This window comes from Salvia splendens, chromosome 6 (assembly GCF_004379255.2).
Source record: "Salvia splendens isolate huo1 chromosome 6, SspV2, whole genome shotgun sequence".
NCBI classification, from domain to species: domain Eukaryota; kingdom Viridiplantae; phylum Streptophyta; class Magnoliopsida; order Lamiales; family Lamiaceae; genus Salvia; species Salvia splendens.
In genome coordinates, this window is record NC_056037.1 from 28,632,892 (window position 1) to 28,653,060 (window position 20,169).

At 36.0% G+C, this 20,169-nt stretch overlaps 1 protein-coding gene across 1 annotated transcript; it reads right to left on the reverse strand.

Annotated features, from left to right (window-relative positions):
• Positions 1-1,789: 1,789 nt before the first annotated feature.
• LOC121808485 (suppressor of RPS4-RLD 1-like) lies at positions 1,790-19,166 on the reverse strand. The gene is made up of 23 exons (XM_042209009.1): positions 18,923-19,166; positions 18,690-18,799; positions 16,356-16,972; positions 15,998-16,042; positions 15,774-15,875; positions 15,613-15,693; positions 15,037-15,103; positions 14,432-14,532; positions 14,231-14,338; positions 13,147-13,217; positions 11,786-11,842; positions 10,265-10,373; positions 10,062-10,142; positions 7,972-8,058; positions 7,269-7,475; positions 5,196-5,530; positions 4,454-4,540; positions 4,246-4,345; positions 3,553-3,644; positions 3,408-3,446; positions 3,232-3,322; positions 2,624-2,721; positions 1,790-2,528 (listed from the first exon to the last, which is right to left on the reverse strand). Exons 1-23 carry the CDS (start codon positions 19,153-19,155, stop codon positions 2,240-2,242), a joined length of 3,207 nt encoding a protein of 1,068 aa, XP_042064943.1. The 5' UTR covers positions 19,156-19,166; the 3' UTR covers positions 1,790-2,239.
• Positions 19,167-20,169: the final 1,003 nt, after the last annotated feature.

The window sequence follows — 20,169 nt, forward strand, 5'->3', positions numbered from 1 at the left end:
ATTATATTAATATGTAATAGTAGTCAGCTATTGTACCAAATCATACACCCAGATCTATTATTGGGATAACAATTATAGAATGTGATTCTTTTCATACCAAAGTTATCTACTTTCTCTAAGAGCATCCACAATGGTGGTGCAGATGTCCCAGCGGACATTCCAAAAACACCTCATGCCACGTCATAAGGACTTTTCACTGCACTGCCACGCCATAAGGACATCCCATTGCACAGTGGCGGACATCCCGACGGACTTCCCACAATAATAAAAATTCACAAATTCACCAAATTAAACACTTTACTGAATTAAACAATTTACGGAATTAAAATTTTGACACAAATACGGAGAAATTGCAACCACTTTATTTAAAAAAAACATACATAGTACAAAAATAAAACATACTTAATTATTAAAAAAAAATACACAGCTAAAAAAACCCACCGTCTCACTCCTCGGATTCCCCGCCGCCAATACCCTCTTCGTCCCCGCCGGTAGTCCCCTCGTCGCCACTCTCTACCATGTCTCCCAACCCCAAATCGCGCCCCATACTATTGATGATATCCTTCAGCGACAACCTGTAATGGCGATCGATTGATGTCCGTCATTCAACCATTGCACGTAACAGGGTTTCATATTGCGCGACGCGGGCGAGTGAGGGGAGCTCGAGATCGTTTTGGATATGAATCACTATCGTGGTACTCCATTTATCTTCGAAAGAAAAGTATTTAGAGAGAGAGATACTTGTTAATACAAGTGGTGCGAATGAAATGAAGTTCAACGAGCCGTATTTATAGAATTTTCAAAAAAAAATAATAAAATAATCAGGGCGTCCGCGCGGACGTCTGTGGAGTCAACGCAATGGCGGACGTCCGCAAGGATGTCGCGACGGACGTCCCGGGAACGCCATGGAACTCGGTGTCCGCAGCGAACGTCCGTATCCGCGTCACCGTCCGCGTCACAGCTGCACAATGGCGGACGTCCCCCGCGGAACTCCGGCACACCGGCCGGACGTCCACCAAGACGGGCGCCATTATAGATGCTCTAAGATTCAATATACTCCTGTTTTTCCACCATTACTTTTTAACATTTGAATTGAAAACTAATAATCTTTACTCCCTCTATCCCACATACTAGAAATACTAGTCCATATATATTTATAAAACATTTTCTCATTTTCCACTACATTATTTCAACCACTTTTTTTCCCTTCTCTCTTACTTTTACCATTTACATATTAAAACCCATATCATCCCTAATTAGCCTATTTCTATGGAATAGAAGGAGTTCGAGAATAATTTTTGTAAAATTACAACATTAATCAAAATTTGAAACAAATTAAGTTTGCGACGGATGAATATATGTACTACTCGACTGACCACTTGAAACCAACGTTGTTTTAAATTGGCATAATAACGTATTAACGTTACACGTAATTTTGATTTTTAACATAATTTTTGAATGATATGAATGTTGCAATTGCATCACTAGTTTGCGACCAGAAGTCCAATAAAGTGTTCAACCTGCATCTAGTAAATTTTTAAGCTTGAGTATTAAAGAAAACTTTCAAAACAAATTCGTCTCTGTAAATATACAAACATGAAACCACACAACAGAAAAAACAAAAGATAATAGTACATCGACAAACTAACCAGATGTTGTCAATGGCAAAAAGCCAAAAACTATAAAATTCACGACACATTTGACACAGATTTATCAAAAGGCAGAACTTGTGTAAAATTCATAACATAAATCACAATCATGGAACGAGCGATTTAAGAATATAACCGAATAAGCTTATAAATAGCTGCTTTATATTTATATCCGATTTCGACCAGTGTTGGAAATCAAAGGAGTAAATAACTGCAAACAGTAGTACAAAAATATATTTAAAGCAGATTACAGTTAAACACACATCTATACTAAAAACTGGGTAGTGGCAGTTGAGAGACTTCCCCTAACAAACTCAAGAGGTAAATAACTGGCAAAACAATCAGTATACAAGGTTCATTTAGAACAATATTACCTTGCACATGTATACACCTAACAAACACACTTCCTAATGTGACCTTGTTATATCAATTTCAGATACGCGTACATCATATTTTGTTCTCTTCACAAATATAACCTGCGACATTTAAAACTAGTCTGTATCCTCTACCCCACAAGTGTATAAAATTAGAGCAGAAATAGTTAGCATCATATTTTGTGACTGTGTTACCTTATAGAATAGAAGAATTCCTCAGTCAGAGTAGGTGCTCAATGCCGCAACAACTAATCCTGTTGTCTCAAGAGTTGAGGCTACATCAGGGTACCCTTTCCACGACGTGCTCATCTTAAGGGAAGGATACAGCCAGCTTTTCACACAAGATATAAACGAGTTAGGGTCGCGTTCTAGAACTGCATCCCAGTCCACCTGGATGCCCTCTGGAATGCTACCAGTGAATTCCATGTTGGCAGCCAAAAGCAGCCCAAGCAACACAACCAATCCAATTACAGCAGTGCCTCTTGATAACGCCATAAAATTATACCTGAGAGAATAGCAGTTGAGCTCGAATCATACAAATGAAACATCACAAAGTGCCATGCGCTTGCTTATGTTATGCACTCCAAACATAATTCTCACCAGTAATAAGTCATTCTTAAAATTGCTTCCCTCACATTCTCAAGCACATCAAAATCAGTTGACCCATAATTTTCACCACAATAAGCATCACAGAGTGCCTGCAAATCAGAACAAGAATTTTCAGCCCATGCCAGTCTAGTCTAAGAGAGAAGATGATGTATCTATCTGATTCTTTCTGATCAGTTTCACTTTCAAATATAAGTGGAACAGGATGAGACCCCTTTAGGACAAGCTGTATACTTCAATACAATAAATGATTGTATCGTGTAAGCTCAATAGCCAGACCCAGGAGCTAATTGTTAGAGCGGAAGAATTAGAGGGTTGATACAGATACGATGGTTAAGAAGATAAAATGATACACAAGAAAGGATAAGATTTTATTCGAAGAATCCCGAAAGAGTTAAATTTGATTATATGTGTAGGAATCAAATATCAACTGTTACTGAAAGAACACAGAAATGGCATATCCAATCCTATTACGTCCACAATCCATGATTCTGAAGCTCATGAAATGTTCACAAGAAATGATATAAACATCACTGGTGGTATCACAGCAAGTCCTGGAGTCTAAACACTTATCAGGACATAAACTAGGGTGCAGGAGATACCTCCCAAGCCGAAGTCATTTCCATTTCAAAGTCATCCCACCTTGAAGGTGTACAAGGAGTTTTGACAGCAAAATCATACCCAGTTGGATCCCTGACAAGAGTAAATAAACAAAATTCATAAGGTACGAATTGATAAGTAATCAATCTGAAGTGGACCAGAAGGAGATAAAGTATACGTTTTTTCTAAAGATATCCTAGTTCCTTCAAGCTGCTTCCTGAGACAAGAAACATTATCAAAGGAGTTATGCTAAAAAGGTTCAACAATTATAACCGAAGGGAAACAAAGAAGTGTTCACAACAAGTAATATCCAACAAAAGTACCCCTCAACTGCCATACTATGGCACCAGGTGGTTAACCAGAAATCCTGCCCCACAGCTTTGTAAAGGTCCGAGCATGATTCTGCATTCAATATCTATAATACCAATAAACAATACTATTTTAGAACATAATACATAATAAACCAACAAAGCAAAACAAAAGAAATACCCATTAGCTCAAGAAAGAATCAAACTGAGCACTGATTGCTAGCCAACATTAGTTAGCTCAAAATTTGTCATTCAGTTATCCTGTAGCATTGGCACTGTTCTTATCTTTAAGGTTACTACTTACTCCGGTGGAGAACCCGAGAAACCGAGATGGGTAGAATATGCAAGATCATTGAGTTACAGATAGGTATTGGAATCCCTACAGGGGATGTCTACAGCATGGTTTACTCAACAGCTTCACTCAAGTGAAGTTTCATAAGAATTAAATAAACCCTAACATCACTCTAAACAAAGAGGTTTGCCATTTTCACCTAAGAAGAAACAGGGCTGGTAACATCATTAAGAAAATGTATAGCTATTCCAAAGTGAGCAACATATTGTATTATAATATTTCTACTGATGGAAAGTCTACAAAGTCCAACCCTAGTAGTTAATCATGCAAACAAACAGCAGAGTCCGGGAATGGAAACAAAAAAAGTGATGACATGAAAGATTTTAGCGTTTGACTTATCCAACAATATTACTTACCTCTTGCAGTTTCCCATCTTCATTAAGATAGATGAGGTTATCCTTCTTGTCACGGGCATACTTATTGTCCATCATTAATGCTTTGGCAACACTGAATGCTCTGTAGATCAACAAGCAAATGAATGATTTACTCATTTGAATCTAAGTGGAAGACAATTCTTTATCATGATATCAAAAACTTCAAAGTGGTATATGCAGTTCAAATTACCTGTCAAATTTTGGGAAATAGCGTACCACCTTTGCTTGCCCAAGAACAAGAGGAGTTTGGGACCCAAATCCAGAATTAAATTCCTCGCTAGATAAACAAAAATAAAAAGCCACATAAGAACTTGAGCTTAAATGCACATGAAAAAATATATACACATATATATAGGGTAGGGTTAAAATGAATCCTAATTTTATACTATCAAAACTAAGGCCAAATTTAAGTGTGACTATTTTTCGTGGACAGGGAGAGTATAAAATTTAAGTTTTAGGGATCTTTTGAGATTTTTAAGGATTCTCTTTGATTCCCTAATTTACCCGTACTACATAAAGTAAATCATACTCCCTCCATCCGATATTTATAGTCCCATTTTGACTCGGCACGGGTTTTAAAAAATTGTTTAACTTTGTGAAGAAAAATGGGGAAAGAGGTAAGTGGAATGTGGACTCCACTTCTACATATTAGTTATATAACATAATATGAGTGTAATGATTTAATTGACTGTAGGGTCCGAATGTGGACTCCACTTTTATATATTGTACTTATAATAGAATGCGAGTGTAATGATTTAACTGAATGTGGGGTCCACTTACCTAAAGTGGAAAAAAATAAATGGGGAATTTAAATCGCGGATGTCCCAAAATAGCAAAATGGGGCATTTTTTCACAGATGGAGTTGCAAGTCACCGTAATGACAACACTTTGCTCTCATGTAAATCTGAAGTAGATGAACTGAGGTGGTTTACCTCAATTTGTTAATCCAAACAACTGGATCACATGGTTCAGATATTTGTCTCCATTTGACAGCCATTGAATAAAGACCATGCCATGGCAATGAAGGACGTCCGAATTGTTTCTCTTCTGCTGCATTATTGATAGTCAATGATTCAAAGAAACTGCTAGTGCTGCAACCAGCACCACCTCTGTTCTGACTAGTATGAATATGTTTTTCTTTTCTCCTGACTTTCTTTCCATGTTTAAGAGACCCCTTATTTGAATTCTTCCATTCAGTTTGTAGAGAACGCCAAACTCTGACAACCTTCTGTGCGATCTCTAAAGCAGCAAGTCCCGCCATTCGGTACTGATTCATGTTCAGATAAAGACTATCAGTTGGTGCAGAACCCAGTAGTAAAGTAGCAGACAGCAAGGGGACAAGAGAAGCAAAGAACCAATTAGGTTTTCAACTAATAACGTGTGCTAGTTAACACAACCCACAATAGACAATGCTAACTCACTTTTTTGTGATTGTTGGATATATCAGCATGAGAATTGACATTTACTACTCAAGATAGCAATAGATAAACTGAATTTTTTCAGATCTTTTACTAAAATATTTTACGTTTTGGCCTCAAACTGTTCTTCAAACTAACTAATTAACTATGCTTCAAATTTGAAAGCCAAAGTCCTATGCTTCGATTTATCTATCTGTCACAGGTTCAACAATCAACTAACTCATGGGCTACGAAGAAAATAGTGTCTTGTATTGAATAAAATATTTAGTCACGAAAATAAAGGTAAAGCTGGAGATACTATTAGCTAGGGATGAGCATTCAGTTTTACGTCGGTTTTTTGCCCAAACCGAACCAAACTGAATTGTCCGTAAAAACCAAGCTATGAAAACTGATCCGGCCTAAAAACTGAAATTAAAAACAAATATCCAAAAAACTTAAAAACCAAAAAATCTGAAAATCAATTTTCAAGAACTTACTTAAAAATATACATTGTATCAATCGACCTATCTAAACAATTACTATAATCTTCATAGCATATAAATATCATAGCATACGTAAATAAAACATCTATATAAATCACTCTATTTTCTAACATATAAAATCAAAATTGTCAGCAGAGAGAAGCATTGTGATGAGAGAGCCACAACCCACAAGACATGGGAGCTCAAGATAATTATTGAAATAATCATTTCCACTAATATAAAACTATATTTCCTCGACCTAATTATATTATAACATTTTAAACCATTGACCCAAGAAAGTCTAGCTGTTTGGTTTTTAAAAATTAAATTTGCTTTTGATTTTTTTTTGGTTATTTAAATACAAAAACCGAAAAACTGAAATTTACCAAAAATTTAAACCAAACTGAATTCAATATCCTACTGTCAGATAGGATATTCAGTTTTCAGTTTTCAAGTATTTTTCCCACCCCTATTAGCATGTTAATACTAAGCTTTTAAAGACATGTTAGCGCCAAGTAGCTCTATTACCATAGCTGAATATAGGTTTGCTTCCAGAAGACAACAAAAAAATGCAATGTCAATATATCTGAACGAAAGATCTACTTTCAAAGAATATCATATCTTAAAAAATCCAATGAAACTAAATACTGGATATCAGATCCCAGTCATATAAGTTCACCAGTAAAAAATCAAACTAAATTCAACCTCTGGCATCTGATGGAGTAGAGACAGCATTCTGTGTATAGTTGAACACTTAGAGCAGAAATTTCAACTAATGAAAATGTTAAATTCCAATATAATTTATTTTTTCTTTCTTCTAGTTTGGAAAGAACCTCAAGTGTAATAAAATAATAAAAACACTAAGGAGTCTAGAATAAAATTTGCAGAATAGCAACTTGGCCATAACACGCCAGTCAAGAACAATGACTTGTCATATCGAAATAAAAAATCGCACAGGGGAAATGGGAGCAGAAGTATAAATCCTGTTGTAGTTCAGCTCAAAACATGTAAGTAGAACTAATATGCTTCAGAAATGGAAGGGCTGCATAGTGCATACTCCATAGTGCTAATATTTGAAACTCAATATTAGCTACTTCATGCCTACTGATCTTAATAAACAAATCACCTGACGTTTGTTGGGCATGAATCCTGGGCAATGGTATTGAATCTTCTTGCCAATAGAATCTGCAGCCTGTAAAAGGGCTGCCTTCTGTTTAGTGAGTGTAAATTCTTGCTTTTTCAGCTTTCCCTTTCTCATAGAATCTCGCAGAGGAGGTTGCCTATAGACTTTTTCACATACGTTCTTTGGATGCAGTTTTTTACACCAATATTCCTACAAAAAAATGTTGCAAAAGAGTATTAATAAATAAGCTAGAATTCTGGACTCATTCTTGTTAAAAATTAGCTGATTTTTGTTTCAAATACGATATCTATTGCATGCAAATTTACATTAAAAAATTAACAAGGCATTTTAGCAATAGTTATTTGCCTAGAAAATCAATGTCTTGCATCTATATTATATTCTGAGTTCAAATCTCAGCAATAAAGAAATCTATCAACTAAGTATCAGCATTGACCGTGCACACAACTGACATACACTAATTATATGCTCCAAAATAAAGATCCTCAACAGTGACTAAAATGGGCTATAAGTTGCAAAACTTTGTAATACAGCCTGATTGCATAACGTGTTCAAATAAAAGAGTGATAAGAACTAGATCCCAGTACAATTTATAACCAATGCCTATATATTACGGTAACAGAAGTTACAGAACAATCAGATGATTGACACAACTACCACGGTGGATGAAGCAAGAATTGAATATTACCTTAAAGAGGGGATCTATGTCACCATCAAGATCAAACCATGAGAACTCAGTGTTAAACTTTGAAGCTGTGTACAGTGCAATTTCTTTCTGAAACAAAAGATACAAATAAAAAATTAAAAAAATGAAAAGGCACTCCTCACATAAAGCATGGTTCTGGCCCAAGGATAACCTTATAACAGATTAACATTAAATATGGATAAAATCATGTCTATATGGAGAACGAATAATAGAGAGACGAATGATATGACACAGAAATCTGGCTTAGTCATATTCCAAGTTGTTTTTATTTAAAGTCAATCATGTGTTACTGACATTTAGATTCAAGTATTCATTATTCCACCATGCACCTCCATTGAGTCTTTTCTCCATATAGTTTTCCAATGGCTAAGATGATACAGCACTCTTATAGGCTAAATGTACTATTTGGAAAATTCTCAATCACCCTGGAACTACTAATTTCTGAAAATCCGCTTTGCCGAATGTTGTAGAATAAGTATCCCACATCAGTTCTTATAATATATACAGAAGGTTTGCAAAGTGATAATAATGACCTACTACTTTTCTCTAATATGTGTATATACTTTTACACACGTGCCTTTATTTTATTGTTCTATATGGTATCATAAAGGATTTTAACCCGTTTTTAGTTTAGTTTGTAACAAACAAAATTACGGTTTCTGTTTCTGCCGCTCAGCTGCTCTGTTCTGCTTCTCTACTTTGTCCGTTCTACAACTCCTGACTGATCTGCTGAGGACTTCCCAATAGCCTGGAACCATCTCTGCTTTGCCCTATTCTGTTCTGCCGCTGTTGCACTATTCATAGAACTGCACTGTTCATAATAGACTCTGCACGGTTTCTGACACTACTCTGAATTCTTGCTCTAATATCGAATAGAGATTCTAAATCCACTTCTAGGACTTTGCCCGAACTGCTATGCCGACTTTGTTCAGTTCTGCCTGCCTCTGCCGCAAGTCTTGTTCTGTTACAGCCACTACCAACTACACTACTGATTTTGCTTGTTTTCTAGTTTCTACTACAACTTCTGATTAGGTCCTTGGTTTCTTCAAATCGTCTACACTGTCGTATTTGCAGAGACCACTATCATATTGAATGTTTCCAACTAGTACTACTACTACAACTACTACTGTGTCCGATGGCTTCACTTTTACTGTTGGGTGAAAACATATCTCAGAACTTTGTATAAAGCTGGACATGATCGATGTTTATGCTCCAGCTTGAGATGGAGTGTTGTAAAATAAGTATCCCACATCGATTATGTATCCTAGTCAGACTTAGTTTCTTGTATAATATTTATAGAAGCTTTGTAAAGTGATAATAATGACGTACTACTTTTCTCTAATATGTTTATATAGTATATACTTTTCCACATGTGTATATATTTTATTGTTCTACACTGAAGATCAAATGAAATGACCAAACAGAAGCGACATGCATAGTTATGGTCTTGGTATCAACTTGTGAAAAACAAAAATATCAACACCTCGTCTTAGTCCTTACACTTCTCTGTGATCAAGAACACTCCTGATCAGTCTTACAGATATATCTGCTAACACAATGCCGATATCTGAAATCTTCTTCAGGTGGCTAGAGTTAGTCAGAAGTCACCCAAAAAGAGAAACAAACCAGAATCAACTAATTTTCAGGATTCTCTCAGTCAACACTTATCGTGTTCGTCACAGTTGTAACCTAATTCTTTGGTCTAATCTCATGGTACCTAGAATATATTCCAGTCCATGAACAGAAGGTTCTAGGAGTCCCTAAGGAAGAGACTGTCATAACTCGGAACTAAAGTAGAGACTGAAATCTGTATAATGTACAATAGTAGGTCAAACAAAACCATGGATGACATTATATTTTTTAAGGCTCCATTCTTTTCAGATAGCCAACCTAAAAAAATAGCAGAATTGCTGGATAAAGCCAAACAGATAGCACATCGATAATAAAATCTGCAATTACTTCTAACTTGTTTGTAACATGGCTGCAATTTATATTCAATAAAAATGCTTCAATACACAGGTGAAATTCATCAGACAATCATAGGAAATAAGTCTTACAGAAAAATAAATAACCTGATAGAAGGCTAAGCACTGGAGAACAAACTTTTCCATTGAATCTAATTCAAGATCTAAGGCTGCGTCATAATCTTTAACCTGTATCATAAATCCACTCCATGAATGACGCTATGATAGAGCCATAGAGGGAAGTTGAATGATGCTATGGTAGAGGGAAGAATAGATAGAATATGGAGGAAGAATAGTCGGAAAAGTCATACTGCTTCTTTAAATTCCCCAATAGCATGATAGCAAGAAGCTCTTAGATACAAACATTCAATATTTGAGCTATCAATACTCAATCCCGTTGATAATTCCTTGATGGCATTCCTGCAATCATTCAAGTAATATAATTTACTCGATAACAAAAACATATTAAACCCATTCTGAGGTATATTAAATAGAGCATGCCAGTAGGAAATACACTACAATTTTCGGAACAAATAATCCAAATTACTACACAATGATAAAAAATCAAAATAAGTAATATCTAGGGCTGTTAGCCGCTAAAATCATCAGCTTTGGACGATTTTTTGCATCTCCCACGAACTTAAAAAGTTGACGGAAAAGTCATGAACTTTAACATTGTAATCAATTTCCCGCAAAATCGGTTCTCTCAAATCAAATTTCACGCGGCATGTCCAAATATTTGTGTGGATCAAAACGACATCGTTTTTGCAAGTCGGGATGTCTACATGACCCAAAACAACGTCATTTTATGTCCGATAGCAAAATAAGAATCTAGTCCAACCCAATAGCACACCTTTCTCTCTATATTTGATTTCCAATAGGTCCTCACTCTTCCCTCTCTCAAGATATAATTTAGATAGAGGGTGAGACGACATCTCCAGGCTGTCGATCAGAGAATCCGAGGGAGAATGTAAAGGCAAAGAGGCAATTTAGATATCTTTTTTTTCATGATGAGGGCTGAGGGCGAATTGGATATTTTTCTCTCTTTTTTAAAGTTTTATATATGAAAACGATTTCTGAAATTCTAAAGCATAGAAAATTGCCTACAGCATAAAGTTCATAACTTTCCCGGCCACATTGTTAATTTATAGGAGATACCAGAATTCAGCCAAAATTGATGATTTTAGCGGCTAATATATACTCCCTCTGTTCCCTCATAGTTGAGTCATTTTTCCTTTTTAGGGAGTTCCCGCATAGTTGAGTCATTTCCATATATAGTAATAATTAACACTTTTTCTCACTTTTACTTTACTCTCTCTAACTTTATTCTCTCTACTTTATTCACTTTCTACTCTATTCTCTCTTAGTGTCTTACTTTTTCATCTATCCACATAACACACTAAACATCCATTTCTTGAACTCCGTGCCGAAAGTTCAGCCTCTATGAGGGAACGGAGGGAGTATTACACACACAAACATAGGAAGAGTAACACAACAATTTTCAATGCATAGAGTAAAGAGAACAATAAGGAGAGAGACTTACAGCTTACGAGAAACACAGATAATATAAAGCAGTTTCGGTGCTAAAAGACAAATTTGGGAAGAATGATATTGTATCAAGCAATTCAGAAATTTAAGTCAAAAAAAGAAGCTTCCCAAACTGGGATGTAACTCCGAGCTTAAACATTTAACTATATCATACAATAGAACCACAACAAGCAATAACATCTAATTTATCTTATAATCCAAAATTTACTTTGTTCTAGTAAATAACAATAACCGGTATATACTGCTATGTATCAGGTGCAATAATATTAACTTAAAAATATTACCTGTGCTCTCCCATTCCATGGAGAAGAACCCCGTGCAGGTGGTATGCTTTGGCAAAGCTGAAGCAGTAGTTCAAATCAATAAAATTAAAATATAACTCATCAGTATGAAATGCAAGTATGTAGAGCACACCAACACCTAAAGTCCTTAACACCCCGATGTAAACTATTTTTTTACGCATGTACATAAGTCTGGACCAAATATTTAAGGCTATATTGAAGAAAAAATTAGATATTATTCAGTTTTCATACAATTAAATAACTTGGTAGTCATGGAAAGAGATAATTACTACCAAACTCTTTTGCACATGTAGTAACCAAACTGAATCGTCATTAGACAATCCATGTGACTTCTGATGATGTGCGAGTAATTAGCATGACAAAAATCAAAATCAGGAGTTCATGTGTGGATAAGAAACTTAAAGGGGGGGTTATACACAAACAACTTTTAGTAGTTTATATTATCCGTTTAGTTGTAATTGTTATTATCATAAGTACTCCCTCCGTTCCATGTTAATTGAGTCATTTCTATTTCTGGCAAAAAGCAATTCTCCTTTTTACTTTATTCTCTCTTCATCTCTCTTACTTTATTCTCTCTTACTTTTTTTCACCATCCATTTAACACACTATTTTTAAACTCCGTGCTGAAAAGAAGTGCCTCTATTAACAAGGAACGGAGGGGGTAGTTATTAGTTAGTTTGAGATAAGTTTATCTCTTAAGAGTTTGATTTGGTTTAAGAGGGGGGGGGGGGGTTATACACAAACAGCTACTTTATTGTTTATCATGCCAATGGTGTATTATGCTTCATATGCCGAGATATAGGCGAATGCTTACGGTTCTTCCGCATATCACTCCGTATCAGAAAAACGAAACTTTAGGTACTTAGATCCCCAAAACTTGGGTTTTCATCTTATTTAAGGTTGCATGAAGGAAACAAAAGGGAGCACAATAAAGTGACAATTTGTTATCAGGAATGGTGACAAAAAGACAGATTCAATGAGAAATTCATTGGCAGACATGACTACATGCATACAAAAGAGAGATGAAAATTAAAGTCCAAATTAGATCTGTGCAAAATATTTAGTTAAAGATTGTGCCCCAAGACAGTCAGCATGACAAGACAATATAGTCTCATGTAGGCCAAAAGGCTCCTTAATAAGTTAATACATTTCCAAGCTGGTTACCATGATTAACTTTTGTGCACAAAAAAGGGGCTATATGCTCCTGGGTAAACAAAAACTGGAAACAAAGTAAATCCAATCAAAAGAGCATTTTAGAGAATAGTTACTAAGATCCATCACTTGTAAGTCACTAATTCTTGACATAATACAAATGATCATATCAGACAATAGCTTATACGAACCTTTCATCAATTTTCAGAATGTCATGAATGCATCGTAGAGCCTTTTCTGAATTTTCCATGTCTTGATAGAACTGCCAAATGACCAAACATTATCCATAATTCTTGTTTATTAACATTGACGAACATGTAAATAATCCAGACAGAATTAGATATTCTCAACACCAAACCAATCAAATATAAATTAGGTAGTGACAGGTCTATCTGTGCTCCAAGTACATAGTAGGATCATATTCAAACCACATCAATACATGCATTATAAGCCAGGTAAAAAAGCTTTTGTACTGCACCTTGACTAATCCTAATATAGTACAACATCAAAACACAAATTAATGGTATAGCCGTATAAGCCACACCTCCTAGTTCCCAATGAAAAGTTACTAAACGTTTGTAACTGGCTGCTGCACATGGTGAATTTCCAGCCCTCAATAAAATTCATCTTTTTTGTTTTAAAAATCAAATAACTGGTGAATAAATCATAATAGCTTGCAAGACAACAAGATGGAATTACCAACGAAAACCTACTGCGAGACAGTTAGTCTTAGAATAAATGCAAATTCCTAAAAACTTAAAAATGCAAATACTTCTCACTAAGAATGTCCTTCGTTCTGGGGATATTATCTTTTATTTTCACGATAAAGCTTAAGCGGGAAAGGCGAGCAGTTGAAAAGAATCTGTTCACCCATATGCGAGAGCTTAGCAATCAAGTGGGCTTTTCAAGCAATAAACAAGTTAACCATTATGTTTGAACAAATTTTTTCTTTTTCAAAAGCCTTGAACTGAAAATCCTTTCAAGTTGTTGTCTTGCCTACTGAGATTTTTGTATGATGTCTATCTGCCTTGGTTGTGCCAATTATACATAATCAAATTCGGATCTAGAGTGGGTAGCTATCCTGCTATTAAAATGGTAGTCTACTCTACTAGATTGGTTATTTGGTCACAACCTGAAAACAAGAAACCTTGACAAATTCTTTTCTTTTTAGCTTTCTTCCAGAGGGACAATATTACACAAACTGACACAAACACACACGAGCGAGCAAAGAAAAGAAAAAAGGGATGGCTATCAAAGTATATTCTAAAGGATTACCTGAGTTAGATGAGTCCAAGCCTCAAGAAAATTTTGATCGATTTGGATTGCTTTAGTATGTGCCTCTTCGGCCCTTTTATATTCACCAAGTGAAGACAGAGCCAAACCCTATCACATCAATAATCAAAAACTACATAATTGTTTGGATAAAAATCATTAAGCTTCATTACCCAAAGCCATAGTTAAATCTTGTGTGCTCACCAAATATGTCAAAGCAGATTTGTTCTGATCATCAACTTCTATGCATGCTGATAAGTCTTCAACAGCAGCTTTGTAATCCTTAAATTTAAAATTTACAATGCCTGCATAAATTATACTAAAATGAACATATCTACAAAGAGAGAACTCTTTGACAAATCATAAAGTTAATGTTTAACAAGAAGATATCTGTAAATTCATTTCTAAATTATTCTTGAGAGCTTGCATAAGTTCTCTATCCATACACAGAAATCTTTTGCAGTGATCTTTGACTTTTATAGCTTTTACTAGGTTGTAAAATTGATATTAGATATATACTGTCATTGATATTAGATAGAGTAACCATCCAGATGGTAAGTAAGCGAACGGGCAAAGAGTCAAAGACTCCTTTGGAAAGAGAGGTATATTTGGCTGTTAACTAATGATAGTTTCACCTGGCAAGCATTTGTGCCATATGCCTAAATTTTGCAAATTAATATAGCTTTCACATGCAGAGTTAGCCTGGAAAGCACCAGTAGCATATGATTGGCAACTTTAAGGACGTCCTCACAAGCATCAAGCTGAAACTAATAAAAACAAATTTTTAACATATATGATAATGCAATTACCCCTTTCATGCAATATGTCTGGAGAATTGGGTTCAAAATCCAGCGCTTTTGTCAAGTCTGCAATAGCCTGGAAAATATAAGAAAATCAAACAAAGCAGTATACAGCATCTACCGATGTAGACACACAACAATATAATGCACAATAGAAAGTAAATACCATCTCAAAGAATAAGGAGATCACATCAGACCTTCAGTAAAGAAAAGAGTTGCTATGGAATTGTGTGAGATTAGCTCTTACATTAAAGGACTGTTAAAATCATACATGGAATGTTCATCTCGAGATCACATTTGAAAAGGCACATAAGAAGGCAGCTTGTTTTAGTGGGGGAAAAATGGTAGTACTAAATTTCCCATTATTTGTAATATATGCCCATTAATCTAAAGTCATGGTATTCGTTTATAGGTTTATCAATTAGAAATTCTGTCAATAAGCTTATAAAGAGCTGTTTTGAAGGTAAAACTGGCTCGTTCATGACTTTGCTTAAAGATTTACAGCTATAAGAATACAAAACCAGCTAGCATAAACTCTAAAAAAACAAAAACTTAAGCAAAGTAACCAAGATGTGATATGAGCACCTTAGCAGATTCTCCCAGGGCTGCTCTAGCTTGTCCCCTACGTTTCCAGGCCTCACCAGCTAAGGGATTTGATTCTATCGCCTACCATAAATATCCGTGTCAGATTTCCATCATCCACAACTCCACCTCACATAAAGGACTCAACCTCATTCATGTATTACCTTTGTAAAATCAGCGATAGCAGCATGCAGTTCTCGTTGAAATGCATATGCTGTTCCTCTTCCAATTAAGGCCTCGGGGTAATCAGGTTCTTCTTGTAGTATCTGATACAGACAAAAGACATGATAAGTGTACAAATGAAAATTTCTCTTCCCTCCAACCAAATGGTGCGAGTAAAAGTAAGTTTAAGATATCGATGACAGGTTAAAGACGAGCAGAAATCAACCTTGTCAAAGATGGATATAGCATGAGCATACTCTCCTTCATTAACCTGCAAAAGAAGAGAGCATCATCTTCACTAACTAATAAACTTTCCTTCATACATGTGTGTCGATATATACATGCATTTATGCTGTGAGAGAAACAAATGCGCCAAAATCAAAATTCAAGATATAGAATGACACACTATAAACCAGGACTAGACGATGATGAAGCAGCATCAAATGTTCAAAGTATTAAAAGCCAAACTTAAATTCGAGGAACCAACAGATGAATAAGGAAAGCTTATGCCCTTCCAGGATGCCTTTGGAGCAGTGCATTTTATGTCATCATTATCACTGAAAAGAAGAGGAACCTAAATTTACCTGTGCAATTCCCCTTGATAATCTGAAATCGACATTAATTGACTTGTTCTTTGATACCCTGGAAACACACAACTTTTTGCTCCTATTGGCCTCATCCTTTAATTCATTGTGTATTTCAGATAAGCTTAATGGCTCACTGCATAAATCAGAAGAATCAATCATTTCACTGCTGGATTCCTCCACATTGTTCAGTGCAGACTTCCCCACTGACTTCTTTTTTTTGTGTATCCCATTAGATTCCAATGGACGATTTTCAAGTTTAGTGTTTGATAGACTGCCAAAAGAATTCTCTACTTTGACATTAAGACTTAATCCATTTATTTGAGACTCCACTTGTTGAGTTGAGCAGCTAGGTGCCGTAATTCTTCCATTGGATTTCCCATGGTTTTGAGATGCATCACTTGATTCTGTGGAAACAACAGATTCCGATGCAGGAAAAGACGACCCTTCATCACTGTTTTGACAATACACGGAATCATTTTGCTTAGCAATTCTCATGAGCTCTTCCAGCTCCATAAGTTGTTTTAAATCAGCAGACTGACAAACAGCATGCTCGTATCCCTTTTCCCAAACCAAAAAAGCTTCCTCTTTCCTTCCCAGAGCAGAAAAGGCATGACCTAGAATAAAAATAAATCAGACTAGTTTCTGAAGAGTTAAAATCAAATAGAACTTAAAATAACATTTGGGAATAATATAAGGTAACCAATTGAGAGAGTTTTGAACTGATGTTCCAAGAAGTATTCACAAAACCACATCCAATGATTGAAAGCATGTGCAAAAACTCGTAATGTCCATTCCTCAGCTTCACAGCAAGAATTCTACTTAGCAATGGATACAAAATATATGTGATAATAGGATTCCTGTGAAAGGTGAGCAATAAAAAGTCCTACAGGTGTATAACTCCATACCCTTTTGAGAAGCTCAGTGAAATGAACATATTATTGATGGCAGAACGCTGGTGCATTTTTTGTAAAAGAATTGAACAAAGAAAAAGAAACACCGAATTGTCCAGTTTTTATAGAAACTACTAGCAAGAAAGTACATGTTCAATTCAAAAATTACAAGATCAAATGAATTTGATATCTTCATAGTAACTATCGACTTGGCAACGTAAATCCTTCTAAGAACACTTGCAGACATTATTGTCGCATCAAGCCACACTGACTGGAACTTTTATAATAGCAAGCATGGATACTTTAAACAGTAATGGCATGTAAGAACTATATTTTATAAGCAAATCTGAGTTAAGGAGCAAGTTATGAACAAAAGTATTAACAGAGAAAAAAGACACATGCATGATACAAATTTATTAAAAGAGGTGAGAAGGGAACTTAGTCTTGCAGTTTTGGCTCATTTGGGTGACCCTAAGACTCTTCCTCGTCGCGTTCTCCTAACTATTTGAAATATTCTTAGACTTGATTATATAGTGCTCTCAATTACTGCCAACCCACCATTAAAGTTATCTATGCAGAAACTTAGATTGTGTACTGAATGAATAAGATAGAACTACAGAGGTTGGTAATACATAAACAACATCTTCCTGGCAATAAAGCTAAAGATCCAAGATCAATTTGGAAGCTGAGTTCCAGACACCACAGAGTTCATTTTATTTCTGATTAGCATCTGGTGATCAACTTCAAAATAAACTTTTCATCCTTCCATCACATTCTAGTAAGTTACACTCCCTCCGTCCCCAAAGAATATGCATTTTGGGTTAGGCACGGATTTTAATGCAAAATTGGGAAAGTAAGAGGTAGAGAAAAAAAGTAATTAAAGTATTGTTAGTGAATAATGGGCCCACCTCATTAGAGTGAAAGGAGTTTCCAAAATTGGAAAGTGCATATTCTTGTGGGACGGACTAAAAAGGAAAGAGTGCATATTCTTGTGGGACGGAGGGAGTATTAAAAACTGAGGCAGTACCCAAAAAACAAAAAACTACATGACCTGTGGTAGCTCATGCTAAAGATAATATACAAAGGAAAGAGTAAAAACTTGCTTAAAGAATGCCGAAAATTCATATTGTAAAAAGGGACAAGTGTCTAGACAACCATTTAGCGAATCATCATCTTTCCATCTCGGCCATATAAGTACACTAGTAAGGCAAAAGAGTGAGTAAATTGGTGGCAAGGACTCACACTAATTCCCTAGAACAATTCATTTTACTGAAATAGCAGCAACATTTTCCTGATATGGCAGTTGACTACATTTTTCAAATTTTACAATTTGAAGAACAGTTGACTTCATATTTTTCACAATATCCAGCAGAAACACAGCATTATACATTCTCGATTTGATTGCGACACAGTCTTAAATCAAGTAAACATGAACAACAACCTTTGAGAATATACGCTTGTAGAAGCATAGGATCGAGCTGCAACGCCTTATCGCAATCCTTGACGACGTGCTTGTGCAGCTCCAATTGGCTAAAGCAGAAAGCTCGATTGCTGAACATTCATGACACGCACACAAATAGCAAAAAGTAAAAGATCGGAAAAGCTAGCAATCAACTCGATACGTCGAGACAATCCAAATCGAAGAGTGGAGAAGTTAACGAGAATCCAAATTACCAGAGATCCTGAATGGCACAGGACTGTGCGAGGAGTGAATCGAGAATCCGGATAGCCTTTGACCAATCCTTGGAGCTGCAGAGCTTGGCGAGCTCAATCCTATCCGCCACCGCCGGGGCCATTGGAGGAGAAATCACCGGAGAAAGTGGATCGACGGAGGTGGTTTGCTTGTGTTTTGGGCGACGAGAGTGAGCGTAGAAAGGAGGAAATAGAGGAGAGGGCGAGAGTGGCATCACAAAATGGGGCAGTGCGAAACGGGGGGCATTTTTGTAACTTCGAGAATTGGTGATGAACAAGGGCCATTACATGGTTATCTACGCGTCGCCACGCAACAAATACACCGCGTGTGACTTTGATAATAAACTTTTCTATTCTTATAGCTATATTTATTTTCTATGAAAACTGATAACGTTATTCTTATAGCTACTAATAAACTGAATAAGATATGCGTTCTTCCTAATTGGGTGAGTATGATTTAATGATGCATCTCCTCTTGGTGGTTTTTGTTTCAATTGTTGAGGGTCTTCGGTTATAAAATTCTCTATTGTCACATTCCTTTTGGTGCTAATTGAGTATTAAGTAATACTTTTCAAGGGCATAGATAGAAATCATATAATGATTTTGGGTGACAGAGACATTACAATTCTTTTATAAATGCCCATGCAGTATCTCACGATCTCATCTCTCGTATGAAAATGACATCATCTTCATTGCCAGGGTTCAACGGAACTCAGTTGATATGTTGGTCAAGTGTTTAGATCATTATTTCGTACTTTCAAGTTCATAACACGGGTCGGGATGGTTCCCATATTTTGAGGGTAGTATAGAGTTGACCACCTCCTTGGACTCAGTCAGGAAATAACGGACAACATTCATATTTGGTTTCATCGTGGTTTTTCTTTCGAAGATTCATCGGGCTTTGATCTTGCCCGATCCTGCTTCATATTTTTGCAGATCACTGTTTCTTTTTTTTTTTGCCCCCTGAATGAGCTTGAGTAGATTATGGCTAGATAATTCTAAGGATTTACTATGTTAGTCGAAGGTTGATTTGCCTTTCTGTTGATAAAGGGGGTCGTGGCATCCATCACTTTCATGATATGGCAATTGTTGTCGTCTTCAAGCTCTGGTGGAGACTCATTGCTCAAGCTTCGCTTTGGGCACAATTCACTAAACGCAAGTATTATATCATCCTTGGTCATACGTACTATGTTGCTTGTTCAGGTCATGATAGTCCTATTTAGCATCGC

Coding starts and splice junctions, on each gene's coding strand:
- LOC121808485 (XM_042209009.1), bottom strand. CDS start 19,155: ATGCCACTCTCGCCCTCTCCTCTATTTCCTCCTTTCTACGCTCACTCT. Junction 15,876..15,997: donor CTATATCCATCTTTGACAAG/GTTGATTTCTGC, acceptor TGTCTGTATCAG/ATACTACAAGAAGAACCTGA. Junction 10,374..11,785: donor CATGGAATGGGAGAGCACAG/GTAATATTTTTA, acceptor GAATGATTGCAG/GAATGCCATCAAGGAATTAT.